The 15,329-nt window shown below is 38.2% G+C and overlaps 1 protein-coding gene across 1 annotated transcript in view; it reads left to right on the top strand.

Moving 5' to 3' along the window:
- The window catches only part of LOC149202515 (uncharacterized), an 81,919-nt gene extending 67,051 nt beyond the window's left edge, over positions 1-14,868 (top strand). The window contains exons 6-7 of the mRNA XM_089400001.1: positions 14,246-14,337; positions 14,431-14,868. Coding sequence (XP_089256127.1) covers positions 14,246-14,312 — 67 coding nt within the window. The 3' untranslated portion in view covers positions 14,313-14,337; positions 14,431-14,868. The remainder of the gene's footprint in view (positions 1-14,245; positions 14,338-14,430) is intronic.
- Positions 14,869-15,329: the final 461 nt, after the last annotated feature.

The following is a 15,329-nucleotide window of genomic DNA, read 5'->3' as shown; positions in this document are numbered from 1 at the left end:
CTAGCTTTACGCTGATTCTCTGCGTGGCTCCTTCCGCCTTGGCAAATTCTCGATCCGACAGTCTTACCTCTTTGTCGGTTCACTCAGAGAGAGACACCCATGAAAATGTAGCCCTCCTGGCTAGAACTGTGCAATCCCTCAGGGGATTCGAACTGCTGCTTGCTGCAGCAAGTTGGCCCTTGCTTCAGTTTGAGATCTGCTCTTCCCTGTTTCACATCAACAACTCCGATACCATGTGAAAATTCCATAACAGGAACTCCTATTGCAACAAATTGATGTTACTTCTCCTACTTGTTAATCCATACAAGTTATTTATTGTTTGCTACGACAAATATCGAAGTAAATACTACTGCAACCTTCACTTAATTAATTATTATACGAAAACAAGATACTGAGCAAGAAAGAAAATATAGCACACGATGGACAATGCTATTTTTGGACAAATGTCCATGAAAAACCCAATGAGGGAAAACCAGTGCAGCAACTCTGAGGGTTTTATTATTATGCAGGAGAAAATCTGAATACAATTCTAGAATGCTCAACTAGCAATCTGATACAGAGAGAATGCTGAACAAAAGACTGGTGAAATGATCTCACCCTGTCACTGGGAGAATCAATGACTGATCCTGCTGAACTGGAGGCTCTGCGTCACCCTTTGTGTGGTCTTTGCGCAAAATTGTGTCACTCCCAGTAGTTTCTGCGTCACCCCTCCTAAATATTACGTTGCTCCTCTTCTGAATCCTTTGCTGGCTGAGAAAATTGATCTTTTGCCTCCCGTACTCACACCCCAACTTCCGGTAACTGAAACTCGACTTCCCTCAGTAGAAAACTCGACTTCCCCTTAAGGACTGCGCTACCTATGCATCAGCATTGCGTGGACCAGCGTTAGCCTTCCTCTAGACGTCTTACTGTCCTCCCTTTGCTTCGTACTCTCCGTAAATTCCCTCTTCCGGATTCTCACTGCCCCTCTGCTGCAAGAAATTTCTTCAATCGATTTTTCCTCCTGAGAACTTCTCACTTCAGAAAATCGATTTCCTTAATCTCTCGGTGTGTCTTTCAAATGACCCTCAAGCCCCTTCTTATATCTTCTTGTTGGACAACCAATGACCTAGATTAAATCTTAATGAAAGGCTCAGATCGTTTTGGCTTGATCCATGTCTTTTTTTAGAAGTTTCATCCACGATCAGAGTAATACCCATTAATATTTTATTTTTCTTAAGTTTAGACATAGGAACCCCATTAAAAATATTAATTATTTTAATAAAATCACTTATGGGTGGAATTTCCCAAAACGCTTTCTGGGTTCTTTGGAATACATGTGCCCAAGCCTCCTTGCAAAATTTGAGGCTTAGAGCACATTCGATGCTACCCCAAATCAACAGGAATATTCTTTGTAAAAGAGTTTCCCAATCCTAAAATCCTTATTGAACTTGACTTTCCGAATGGTTTTTGAAGAATTGACTTTTCAAAGGTATGGGACCACACAGGACCAAGTGGACCCAACTTACGTTGAGGAGAGAGAATCTAGCAACCAATGATGTTCCTAACCCAGACAAGGAAGGGGAAAGGATCAAAGTAAAAATTTCCAATTAAAGGTGTCAAATAGATCCTATGAGCTGCTAGCCTAGGGAATACCAGGCCAAAGTTTGATCTCAGAGCTAGGGCTTAGGTTATCTCACAACTCCACCGTCTGAATGGCTTCAAATTTGGAGGAGGCCTTGAGGACACACTAACTCAGTAGAGGGTTGGAGATCAAATTTTTTCTATGGCTATTTCGTCAGGAGAGTGATGCCCTAGGTGACCCAACTTGGCTAGACCTAGAAGAGAAAGGGAAGAGGTGGAGAAAAATGTTCTTTGAGTGATCACCTATTGGTAGACCAATGCCTAATCCCTTGGGGAGAATGGAGTCTAGGAGAATGATGAGAAAGGACTTTGTATTTCAGTCAAGGAGGCCTTAAGGACTACTTCGCTTGGCCTTTAGGGCAAGAAGAAGTGACCTCAAAGATTTTATACTTCGCTTTGCAAAAAGAAATGGCTTATCAAGATAAATATCCATTGGTAGAATTATCCTTAGGAGATTTCATTCACATACATGGCCCATATATACTACTTAGGAACCCCATTAAAAATATTAACTATTTAAATAAAATCACTTCTCGGTAGAATTTCCCAAAATGATTTTTGGGTTCTTTGGAATACCTGTGCCTAAGCCTCCCTGCAAAATTTGAGGCTTAGAGCACATTAGATGCTACCCCAAATCAACAATGCTGAACATTGATTGACTAATAGAAGAAGAAGAATTGATTATGGGTTTTTCCCTTAGTTACACGGGAACTGCTCTCGACATGTAGGGAGCCCGTTCCGACGGTTCCAACGTTCCCGGGAGCTTTGGAATGTGAGCAAAATGTTCCATTTTCTTGCGGAACAACAAAGAGAGCAAGGGGACATTTTTGGCACGCCGAAGGTTCTGATCGGGTAACGTGGGAGCATTGTTTTGAACGTTCCCATAGTGGCCGACTTCAAGCACAAACTTGTCTATCATATCTATCGGTGGTCATTTTTAGACCTTCTCGTTGCCTATTGATGGGCAAATTCCACCATGTATTTTTAAGTAGCTATGGGTAGGCCAAGGTATCGAATAATCGAATGCTGGTAATGAATCGAGGTAGGAACAAACATAAGAGTTATTAACTACGTCTTGCATTTCTATCGGAAGGACTAAAAGAAATAAGCGAATAGAGCAGACACTATACACTTGGAACCTCTGAATCTCTCCTTCCCTATCTCATTTATATCTTCTTTTGTTCACTGGTCTACTTTCTAGCGATTGGGAGGAACCACTTATCGGTCGAGACCCACTCGTGAATCAGTTTGGTAGGTTGCGGACACTTGCTTTCTCCTGTCCCATTCTACCACTTTATTATCATTGCAACGATTCAGTATTTCTCAACAGCTCCCTCTATAAAATTAGAGTGGTGAGATTTATATTAAATGTATTCAACTCATATTATTTTCATGCAGGCAAACCCTTGCGATTTTATACTCACAAAGAAGTCCACGGCCACAAGCTCATAGGGCTCGCCCGGTCTCTCATACTTTCAGCCAATTCAGTACAAATAAAACATAGTTAGCTTCTGCAGGAAGGCGATGTAAAGTAAACCCTAGCTGCCCCTCAGTCTATTCAATCAAATGCGTAGAGATTGGGTATTTGAAAATCTGAATAAATAATGCAGTGTGCAGTGTTGACCTATGTAAGGTAAACCCTAGCCTCCCCTCAGTCCAGAGGATCAGATGCGTAGAGATTGGGTATTTGGAGTTCTGAAAATCTGAATAAAATACAATGTGTGCTTTTAATTTAAGATGTGCCGCAATAATTGCCCCTAGAGGCGTTCTCATTGCTGAGAAAAGAGGATCTTGGACCAGACGAGCTTTCACCCTATATGTTGAGGCATTAGATGTGAATGAATCCTATTTGTCTTCGCCCAAACAATATATAATTGTGCTATTAAAATTGACAATGAAGCAGCAGTGACCTTATTAATCTAGTTTTACATAAAATTCAAGTAATAAATAATAAACAATATAAGAATTATTATTATTATATTAAAAGTTAATTTAAAGGTTAAAAAAATATAAGAATTTTAAATTATATAATTATTATTATTTCTTATATTTTAAAATTTTTTATTATATAATATTGCTGTTCCCGATCAACCGTTTCCTGTAAATTTTGGGGAAACTTCTAGCCATTCCTGACACCCGTACCCAAGTTCCCAACGTTCCTCCATTCCAGAAACTCATGCAACATAGGTTTTTCCCCTTGTGGGGTTTTCCCTGGTCGTTGACCAAAATCTGTGTGCCTCATTGTGCTTTGCTAACTTCTATTGTGCATTTACTGTTTACTGTTCTATCAATAATTGCTTAACTGTTACTGGGGTGAAAGAAAGTGAATGAAATTGCTTTAAAGTGATTATTACAACATAAAACCCTGAAAAATTAACACAAATATGTCTAGCATACTAGTGAAAAACATGTGTCTAAGATGAAATCAAATTGTGCAGGAATACAAAAGTTCTGACAGGCATAAGATGAATTATTAACACATCCTTGTTGTGTTGAAGTGAGAGAGATATGGCCTTAATATTTGGTTGGTTTGTTTTACTTGAACTTACAACAGGATATATTCTTGGGTCCCATTGACCTATTATTGTGGCAATTCGTTGGATTGAATAAAATTATCTCATTGCCTCAATTTGATTAGATTTGTTTTATATTTGTTCTTATTTTTGAACAGGCTTATTTCATGTATCATGTATCTAGTACTCGGATTGTTTTATATAGATTTTGATCCTCTTCTGAGAATCATGGAACATATTTTTTCTTTGTACATGATGACGTCCGATTTAGGCCAGGAACTAAAACCTCATATATCCTTCTCATCTTTGATTTTCTTTAAAGCTGCAAATCTCTTCTAATTCCACCGATGTACTGGAGAGCAGGCTGGCCTTATTATTGTTCTGATTACAGATACTCTTTGGTAGGTACTTTATGCTAGAAGGCAGAAATGATGACATAAATTTGTTTATTTTGATTTGTTTGTTAGTAGAGACCTTTTTGCATCATGCCTATATCCTAGACATGATTCTTATCATTGGTGTTATTTTTGGGTAAGATGAAATCCATATGTTTTGGCGCCCACAATTTAACTTGCACAATTGTATCAAACGCTAACCATCAAGTTCACTCATGCATGAGAAACATGTTTAACAAATGATTAATGATCCAACCTCAAAAACAAATATTCACCACTTTATTGCATGTACAATATGTTAGATTGAGAATGCATCTTAGGACTGGAAAACAAGGAGGCACAACCTAGCACCCTAGGTTTGCACACATTTTCATAGTGTCTTTTATCGTTAGCATTCACTCGTCCATTGCTTGGCACAACTATATTTGTATAAAGGGGAGCCAAATTCTGCGGTCTGACTTAGTTTTGTCAGAGCATTGGGTATTCCCTCCCCATGTTTAGAGAACTGCTGGTGTCTTTAAGAAAACTTAGAAAAGCACTATAGAGAATTCAAGTAGATCTAGTTGAGATAGTGATCTGAAATGGGGCACTAAAGGCTTCTTGTCAACTTACAAGAACCTCTCCCACTCCAAAGCTTATATATTTCCAAGATCTATGCTTATGATTGACAATTTGCGGAATTAAAAGTGCTTGAAATAGGTGTATGCTTTTCTTTGCCTTTCACTGTTAAGTTCTTATGTTCATTTGCTTAAATTGATATGAAATGCATATAACAATAAATAAAACAGCGAATAAGCAAACCACAGGAGACAACAATATAATATGGAGTTTAGCCTGATATCTTGGGCTACGTCTCTTTGAACACTAATCAACTCGACTAGGCTCTTTAGGATTATGGTAATGTTTTTTTGACAAGTCCCACACTTAACTCCATAGGTTTACAATTGTACCTATGGGCTTAGAACCATCTCACCCCTGGCTGTCCTTACTTTGCAGACAGATTTAGGCTTCTCTGGACTAGACTATTTCAATCAGCGCTCTGAGCTATTTTGAGCTCCTAGCTTGCACCAACTCCCTCAGAATTCTTTTATTGTCTCTGGAATTCCTTCTTCTGTCTTCAACACACTTTGGACATCAGCAATAGCTTGATCATTTGATCTCTTTGCTGTTCTGAAACTTCATTACTGCTCCATGGCTCTTAGAAGTCTTCAGGATTTTCTGAACTCCATCTCAATGGATTCAGTGGTCCCCTACAGTCACCTCGACTATTGGAACCTTGAGAATGAATGCTGACTCTATTCTCTGCGATTGCGTCCAACCTCCGGCGGGCTCTGCTTCTGCTCTCGGCTCTGGCTCTTGGCTCTGGCTCTCACAAGCTTCTAGGTTCGCTCGACCTCCAAGCGACTCTCCGTCAATTGAGCTCTCTGGTTTCGCTCGACCTCCAAGCGACTTCTAGCTCCCTCTGTCAATTGTGCTCTCTGACTTTTGTGAGGCATCCTTCCAGCTCTACGACTTCCTGTCCGTTTCTCTGTGTGTAATCATTCCTCTGCCTCTGCGTTTTTTCGACTGGCTCTGTGGCTGTGCGACTGGCCATCTGGCTCGCTGGCTCTATGGCTCTGCGTATTACATAACGCATCATTGTTACAGAAATGCCCCATTACAACGTGGAACCAAACACTGTAGGAATAGGGACCGTTTCACAATGAAAAGGAACAGGCGGCCTTTCTTCGGACAAATTCCCGAAAATGGAACAAAATTCCAATACACAGAGATAGTGCGAAAATACATTGAAAATCCGCATAACCCGGATTTCAAATTATATGAAATCGCATTCATAAACTCATCGGGTCCGTGCCTTGATCACTAATTGCAATCGCACGTCGCATATGTCAATGGCCCTCTATATGGTTGCGATCCCGATCGCTGATATCGACGTATCACATATCGCAATCGTAACAGCCCGGGGGTTTATACCACTTTCCAATGGACTGCGCCAATCCAATATATATCACTGATGCCGATCCGCCGATTTGATCATCGCAATCGCAAGTCACCCATCGCAATCGCTGATCGGCTCATTGCTTTAATCGCAATCGGCTCTGCTCGGGGTTCCGATATCGCATGCAGGCCTTCCTCCGATGCGATATATCGGAGATCGCTAATCGGGGGTCCTTAAGGCCTTTGGTCTAAGTCCTCCCTTGGAACCTTTCCGATGCGACATTTCCTTAAGGAACGCATATTCTCCATTAAGTCCCATTTATAAGAAATTGCCTCCTTTTCAAAGGACAATGGGCAAATTTCTTTTTACAATAACTTCTTCATCCGAAGTCCGTTTTCGCCCATTCAAATTGTGTTAGATTTAGAATGAAGAGATCTATGTAATGAGACTATTTCCAAGAGCATCCTTTGACTTTCATTTTCCTTTGTGAGAAAGATTTTTAGACTTAGAAGTCTATTCTAGATCCATTTTGGATCACGCCTTTCCACAAAAAAGCTTTTGGACTCCAAAAGACCGATATACTGATTTGAACAGTAAATGAGAGTACCTCACTCTCTTCTTTCAGCGTTTATGCACTTGCCTTGCATAGTGCCTCTGAACCAAAGCCTTTAAACACTTTCCTTCCTGGATGTGCTTGTCCTTCGTTTAAGAACTGTCTTCCTCCTTGTCTTCATGTAGAACTCTTGCTAAGAAGGTTACAGTAGGTAGTTTGAACTTCTCTTCCTGGATCATTGATCCAAGTTGGCTCAAACAAATGTGAAGTTACATCTTCTTCACAAAAATTTACATTTGTATCTGTTTGACATATTGTCAACAACAACAGAATTACAGACAACAACTGGATGGCCTAAACTCTTGCTTCATCAAAAGAAACATATTTCACATCTTGTGAACACCTCCATGCCTTTACATCTGCATACAAATGATTGACTAGATAACAAGCCAACAAAACATGCCTTTAAGACAATTGACCCTTCCAGTCAAGCATGTAGAAAAAGAACTTTAGGATTCTTTTTCAAAGATGAAACACTTCATCATTATCTCCATCTTGGAGACCAAATCAACTTTTTCCAAGTCAACATTACATTACACGCATGTTTACAACAAAGTAATCAACCCTTCAAGTTAATCACACAGACATGTTCAAATACAAGGAAATCATCAACATCCCCGTGTTTATGCAGATCATGCTTATGCATGCATTTTACCTTTCAACTTTCGCTTAAGTACACTATACTTTCGAAGCTGAAATGAATATAATGTTGTAGCAATAAAGTGAGTCTCCTACTCAACTTTTCCATTCACCTTCTTGGTAAAACCCTGCAACTTGCATTCCATTAACAAAGAAATGCATTCTATTGATTTGATGCATTTTCAAAAAGACATGCAATCTTAATTGAATAAGAACTCTAACCATTTCTTACCAATCCATTTCAAAGGTCCTTCCTTTGTATGCACATCAACATCAACATGTGAATCATTCTGAAACACATCATTCATGGAATCTTTCTTTTCATTTTTGCAATTCTCTCTTTCCACCCTCTTCAAGTTTTGTGGAAGCATTGTTGGATTCAGAGTCCAACATTTTGCAGCAATATGTCTTTGCTTATTGCAGTAAGTGCAACACATGTGCATCTTCTTGATAGCATGATTTGCCTTGTCCAATGGACTTCTGGCTCTTTGCTTCTTTTCCTTCAAAAGTTTCCTGTATGTGGCCATTCTCTTCCAACATCTAGAAACATTTTGGTTATTCAAACCACAAAAGGAACATGCAATTCTTTTCCAATACTTATATGGAAATTTACCATGCTGAACATAATCAAAGGAATATGATTAGAACCAGATTTATACCTTTCTTTTTTACCTTTATTACCTTCATGAGAAGGTGAATCAAATGGAGAAGTGGCTCCCTTTGGAACAACATCAGTCTCTTCAAGGCTTTCAGAGTTTCCACAACTCTCTGGTTCAAGTGTATGCTTATGAACACCTTTGTCCTGCAAAGTATGTTTCAAACTATTGCATTCCCCAAGAATACAATCTTTACACTTTTGAGGTAGAAGACCTGAAATGAAACTCCTTCTTGGAACTGTTTCAATTGTCTTCATGGCAGCTTTGGAACTTTCTCCATAAGCTTGTCCATAGCCAATACCCAAATACTTAGGCCTTTCTTCAACTATTATTGGCTCAACAATACCCTGTGCATGTTTGCCCAAGCCTTTTCCTTCATAGCCCATCTTGGACATTAACTTGGAACCTATGCCTCTGGTATGTTTTTCAAAAGAACCAACATAAACATTCTTAGAAGAATTTGAAGACAAACAGGAATTGTTTACCTCTTCTTCAAGCTGATACTTGACTAAGGCTTCTTTGGCAACAAGGAGCTGTGTCTCCAACTCATGCATCCTTTTTAGGTTCATATTTGCAATATGAAGTTGCCTCTCCATTTCTTGCAATTTGTCAGAAAGCAACTGCTTCTCTTCCTTCATGGAATTCAACTGCTCTCGAAGTATGATGCTCTTCCTTCCATCCTCATACATTTCTCTCACCATATCCATCATGATGAACAAGTCTTGCTTCATGTCTTCATCAAAGAATCTTGTGAAGAAAGAAGAATTTGAGGACTCACTTGTAGAAGTAGTCATTATGAGAATGAACAAAAGAACTTCAAACAAGATTAACAAAGAGCTTATTCAAACAACCTTTTGCAACAAACCTCTTGTGCTTCAAGGATTGCTTTGAGGTCCTTTGGGATAAGAAGAATGCCTTCAGCCCTTCTTCCTTCTTGTCCTCTCCTGGACTTAGCTATCAATAGCTTTCCCTTCACCTCTGCAAACTCAAACAACAGTCAGTTTACAAACAATCAAACAATCAATCCTCGACTGTTTAAACACCTTTCAAGTCAACCAAGCATATACTTTGCTCTGTCAATCAATCATTTTGATCTGATACCACTTGCATCATGATACAACCTGCTTCATGATACCACCTGCTCTGATATTCTCCATTAAGTCCCATTTATAAGAAATTGCCTCATTTTCAAAGACAATGGACAAATTTCTTTTTACAATAACTTCTTCATCCGAAGTCTGTTTTCGTCCATTCAAATTGTGTTAGATTCAGAATGAAGAGATCTATGTAATGAGACTATTTCCAAGGGCATCCTTTGACTTTCATTTTCCTCTGTGAGAAAGATTTTTAGACTTAGAAGTCTATTCTAGATCCATTTTGGATCAGATAGTTAATGCATCCATTAAGAGGTACTGTTTAGCTTCTACTATATTTGTTGATGCATTCATTCGAATTTGGTTTTATCTTCTAATGCACATATACTCATTCATTAGGATGCAATTTTAATATTTTATCTTTATTTTATTTCAAATAAATCCCTTGTGGGGCATTTCAGCTTTTTTTGTTAATATCTGGTGTTGTTTTCCTATGATTGCATTGCACCGAGGGCATGAAACAATTGCTTTCTTCTCTTTGAAAAAACTTTCATATGGAGTCGATCACGGTGATTTTAAGATAGCTGTCTTATTGTTTGATTTAAGATTTTATTTTTACGCTCAAAAAGCTTGGAGAGAAGCCTCCCAAGCGCACTATAATTTTGCCATCGTAAAAGGCTAGGAAGTGTTTTTCATCCTCAATGTTCCTATTCTCATAGAGATGGCAGATCCTTTCCATCTATGGTGTTTTAGGAACTGCCCAACGACTTGTTTCACTATGGAGCTCATGAGAGTTCGTTCTAATCCTCGCTATATTAATTTTCTTCTTTGAGCTAGCTAAAACATAGAGATATTTTTGATCTTCTAGGGTGGGGTTGATGACCTTCGTATAATAACTTAATTTTCTTTTAGCTGCTAAATCTTTCTCACACCACATTTTTTCTTTGAATTTAGAAGTAACAATATTTTTAATGTTATTAATGTTTTGCGATGCGTCATTCTCGTTGATCTCCCAATGGTTTAACCAGGCCCTCGTGTCTTTATACCACCCCCATTTGAGCCTTAGTTGGTTTTGGCTGGAATTTAAAGCTAGCTTAGGAAGTATATGATCTCCTATGTTATTGAGCTTGTGCTTGTACAACAGAAGCCTAGTCATAGCTAGGCTCTCGATAGGGGAAAGACCTGCTTCTATAAGGAGAATAGGGTAGGGTGTATTGCTTTTAATTTTTAGGTTATACGTTATAAAGTGCTTCTGGATTTGCTCAATCTTTCTCCAGGATTCTCTAGAGATGCTGCAACCCCAAACCTCACATCCATATAAGATAACAGGAGTGACTAAAGTTTCAAAGAGGAACTTCTTTTTATCCCACATTACGAGGTTTGCCGTTTTACAATTATTCTCAAGACCAAAGTAAGCTTTCCACCCCCCATTAATCCTTTTCTCAATGCTATAGTTCTAGTTGAGCTTGTGATGAATATCAATTCCTAGGTACTTGTAAGAATACACTTCCTCCAAGTTATTATTGTCATACATAAAATTAGCATGGGTGTCCTTCTTGGATTTGATAATCATAACTTTTGTTTTGTCAGTGTTAACAGTCATACCCATGGTAGAGCAGAAATCCTTAAGAAGCCTAAGTTGCTTATCAAGATCAGATGGACACCTTGTGAGGAGAACAATATTGTCAGCATAGAGAAGAAGGATGACGACTATCCCAGCTAAGATCGTGCCAACACATCCTGCTTCCTCTAAATAACCTTCGAGCTTGTCAATGTAAATTCCAAATAGGGTAGGGGAGAGAGGGCAACCTTGTTTAACTCCGATATTACACTTAATATCTTTCGACCACCCCTCATTGCTCTTTAGCTTGGCAATTACATTCTCGTATAACCTAATAGCGACAACTCTCAACTCGCAAGGAACCTTTAGCTCTTCTAATCTATTCCAAAGGTTGTTTCTAGGAACCATATTGAAAGCCTTTCTAAAGTCCACAAAGAAACAAAAGAGATTGGATTTATCATTACGACATTCGTCCACAATGATCTTAAGCGTAACGAGATGGTCTGTTGTTGAGTGATGCCTTCTAAAACCTGCTTGGCCTTTAGCCCGCTTACCTTCACTTTCAAGCCATATGCTCAACTTCTTTTCCAAAATACTACCATATAACTTAGCTAAGAGAGGGTTGATCATAATTGTCCGATAATTAGAGGGGTTATTTGTATCCCCATTTTTAAAAATAGGGATAATGAGGCTCTCAGTCCATAGCTTAGGGAACCCTTGCTTGACTGCTTGATTAAAAAGCTTGTGGATGTGGGGGATGAGGACAGGGCCTCCAATTTTTAAGATTTCCGCCTGGTAACCTTCAATGTCCTTAGCTTTCCCATTAGCCAGGCGTTTAACCCCAAAATCAATGTCTTCTAGAGAGAAAACTTCTTTCGTTGTGGGTAGGGTTTCAAAGTTATCCATGACATTTGGAGATTCATAGAGCTTTTTAAGATAGGAATTCCAATCGTGTAAAGCAATTTTATTATTATCTTTAGTTTTCCTAGTCAGAATCTGCCTCCAAAATTTCTTAGGAGCTACCTTAGAGAGGTGTAAGAGATTCTCTTGTCTTTTACGAATGTACTGCCTCTTTTTTCTTTTAGTTAGGGCTTTGTATATTTTTATCTTGTCCATTTTAAGAGATTCATCAACAACTTCCTTAATAGCTCTCCTCGCATTTTTACAATCTTTGTCATACCATGGGTTGGTTTTGCTATTTATTTTATTATTTGAAACTTCAATTGAGAACTTGTTAATAGAATATGAGAGGGTTGTAGTAAAATTATGGTAGAAGTCTTCTATGTTGTCTATACTAGATAAAGGAAACAAATTAGTTTTTAACTCTTTTAGAAAGAGATCGTTTTTATTTCTATCAAATATTAAGTTTTTTTGGCTATAAGGATTATTTCCTATGGGATCTCTATGCATGACAAAGTTGAGAGTTATAAGTAAAAGCCTATGATCAGAGTCAGGCTTGTGGTCGTTTAAGATGTCAAGATTTATTATTTCGTTGTATAAAGGGAGATCGGAAATAACATAGTCTACCACGCTGCTACCAAGATCATGGATGCAGGTTATCTGGCTAGAATTGGGCCACTTCTTTAGACCGTTGCAAATTATGAGATCCTGAGCACTACAGAGCTTGATTAGCTCTGACCCAAACAGATTCTCCCCGAGGTCTTCAGGGCTCCTTTTGTACCTACTAGCCAGAGTAGGGTCTTCGTCCAACCAAAGAGGATTAGGGTTGGAATGATTGCTTAGAATAAAAGCTACGTACTGAACATATTTAAATGACATTAGGCCGTGCAACAACTTTTCCAGGCATAACTTTGTGACATGCTCCAAGCAGGTTCGTGTAAATTTATATGAAGAGCCATTAATTTTGTCAAATATACGGAGAGAAAAATGCACAGTGGGAAACTTGCATGTTGTGGATTTTGGGACATCTTGCCAATTGCACGAGGCAGGTATATGTATTGGAAAACTCACGGGCTGTGACAGGGTGCCATATTTGGAGCTTGACCTTACTCATAAAATTATGGTTGCTCCTAGGATAGAGGGGAGATGCCAATGTGACACAATGAGGCTCTTGTTCCGTGTGGTGATTTTATGAGAACATGACAAAAGGTTAGCTTGTAAGGAACTGAAAACTGCGGTTACTCCCATTTAAATCTTTGGAGCCATTTTATCAAGTCATATTAGCAAATAAAATTCTTGTCTCGCTATTCTGAAAGATAGTTATTAATTGCCAAGTCAACCATATTTAATCACAGCGTTTCTAACCTTATACCGAGATTGATTTAATCACAATATTTCCACATTATAGAAAATGTGGCAAAGAAAACACTTTAGAGGAGGCTGCATAATGGTTACACTCAAGTTCTAATGTTTACAATAATGCAGGGCAGCAAATGATGTCCTTTGAAGTAAGATGGTAATGTGTCAAATAATGGAGTACTTGAACTTTTGTTTGCTTGATGAGGCTAGCACAATGTGAGGAAGCATCTACAGAAGCAAGGAAGCATCTACAGAAGTAGCTCCCATGGAAGCAGCTCCTTTGTTCTCCAGATAAACTCCCAATTATACAAGGCTACACCCCCACATATGCATTAGAGCACGTTACATATGTACACATCACACTCCATTAGTGCACAGTTGCTTATCTCACACTCAATAGTCTCCTTCACCTCTATTATATATTAGAGAGTGAAGGGAAAACAAATCCCATAGTACAAGTGGGATAAAATCTTTTTACAATATGGTGAGCTGTTGAAAAATAAATTGTTCAGAAGACCACTAGGCAATCATTAATACATTCACATTCTAGCAATAATTAGGCATTTATCCACATGCCAAATAAATATAAAGATATAATTTGAAGGGGGACCTTAATGCTTAGTGTCCCCGGTTGGTTTTGTAATAATGTGGCTTGTTTTAATCAATTTTGTGAACGGCACCGGGATAAAATCGGAAAGGGTCCGGAAAACCAAAAAATCATAAAATCGGGAAAATATCAGTGAAAGTCGGCAAACATCAGCTAGGCCAAAAAATCGTGATTTTGAGATAAAATCGGGATGTTATCGAGATGTTTGCAACACTGGTTTTAACTTCTCATACCAAAATATTCTAAAATATGAAGATACGGATAACCTTAAATATAAAGCCTTTGGAGAAGTTAATTATATTTATGAATCTTTTAATCATTATTGCATGTGCTTTTTGAATGGCAGTTTCAAATTCACGGCATCATTCTCTAAGCAGAACTCTGGAAACGAAGATACTTCATCCGCGGGTTGATGCGTTTGAGTGGAATTCAAATAAGGTAAAACTTATTGTGAGTTGTTTTGTTTTCTTTCCACGTTTGTTTGTTTATATGTTGGTATATTCTGAATCTCGCTGCATCGTCGTTGTGCAGATGAATTGATGGCAAGTCAAAGCTGCACATTCTACTGTCTGAAAACTTACTGGAATTGAGAAGCACTGGGAAACGAGAATTCACCTTTCTCTTGGCGGAAGATCACTTTTGACTTAGGTTCACACAACCCTTCATAGGCCTTTCTAACCATGTCGAGGCTACTTTTGATTATGTACAAACTACAAATAGTGAACCTGATTTCAGATTAACCTTTTAGAGGCCCAAAACATATTTCTGGTTTGCAAAAGAAAATTGGTTGGTTGGGGTTGCATCTTCCTCCTTGTTGCAAAACACATAACATGACTAAATTTTCTTGCAGAGAGGTATGTAAGGAGTTGTGTTTATGGAAGACAATACTGGTACCATCTAAGAATATTGATGTTCAGTTGCACATGTGAATTAAATTACTTTTACATCTTAGGTGGAAGATCTGCTAAACTTTTCGTTTTCCCGTCTATGCAGTATTAATAAAATAAAATGAAAAAGAAATTGACCTCTGCTGTCTAATGTTGAAAAAATAAAAGAATCCATGAATTTCTTTCAAACTAACATAGATCTATTTTAATTCTGGATCTTTTGAGCAACAGAGGTTTCACCTAGTTGTTTTGATACCTATCAGTGTTCAATAAATCTGGGGTTAAGATGGATCTATATTGTCTTACATTATTTATCAGTTTAATGATTAAATGACCTGTTACTCCATTGAATAATCAAATGCATCTTGTTCTTGCATGACTTTCAGCAGGTTGTGTATCACTTGATTTAAACCATAAAATGGCATGACATATTTTTGATCTTTTGAGCTAACAAAGGTTTACACCTAGTTGTTTTGATGTCTGTCAGTGTTCAATAAATCTGGGGTTAAGATGGATCTATATTGTATTACATTATTTACCATG

Source organism: Pinus tabuliformis, chromosome 2_1, assembly GCF_031772625.1.
Source record: "Pinus tabuliformis cultivar Carrire ecotype Pingquan chromosome 2_1, CPIR1, whole genome shotgun sequence".
Lineage (NCBI taxonomy): Eukaryota > Viridiplantae > Streptophyta > Pinopsida > Pinales > Pinaceae > Pinus > Pinus tabuliformis.
The sequence above is the reverse complement of the archived record's forward strand: the minus strand, read 5'-3'. Positions and strand labels throughout refer to the sequence as shown.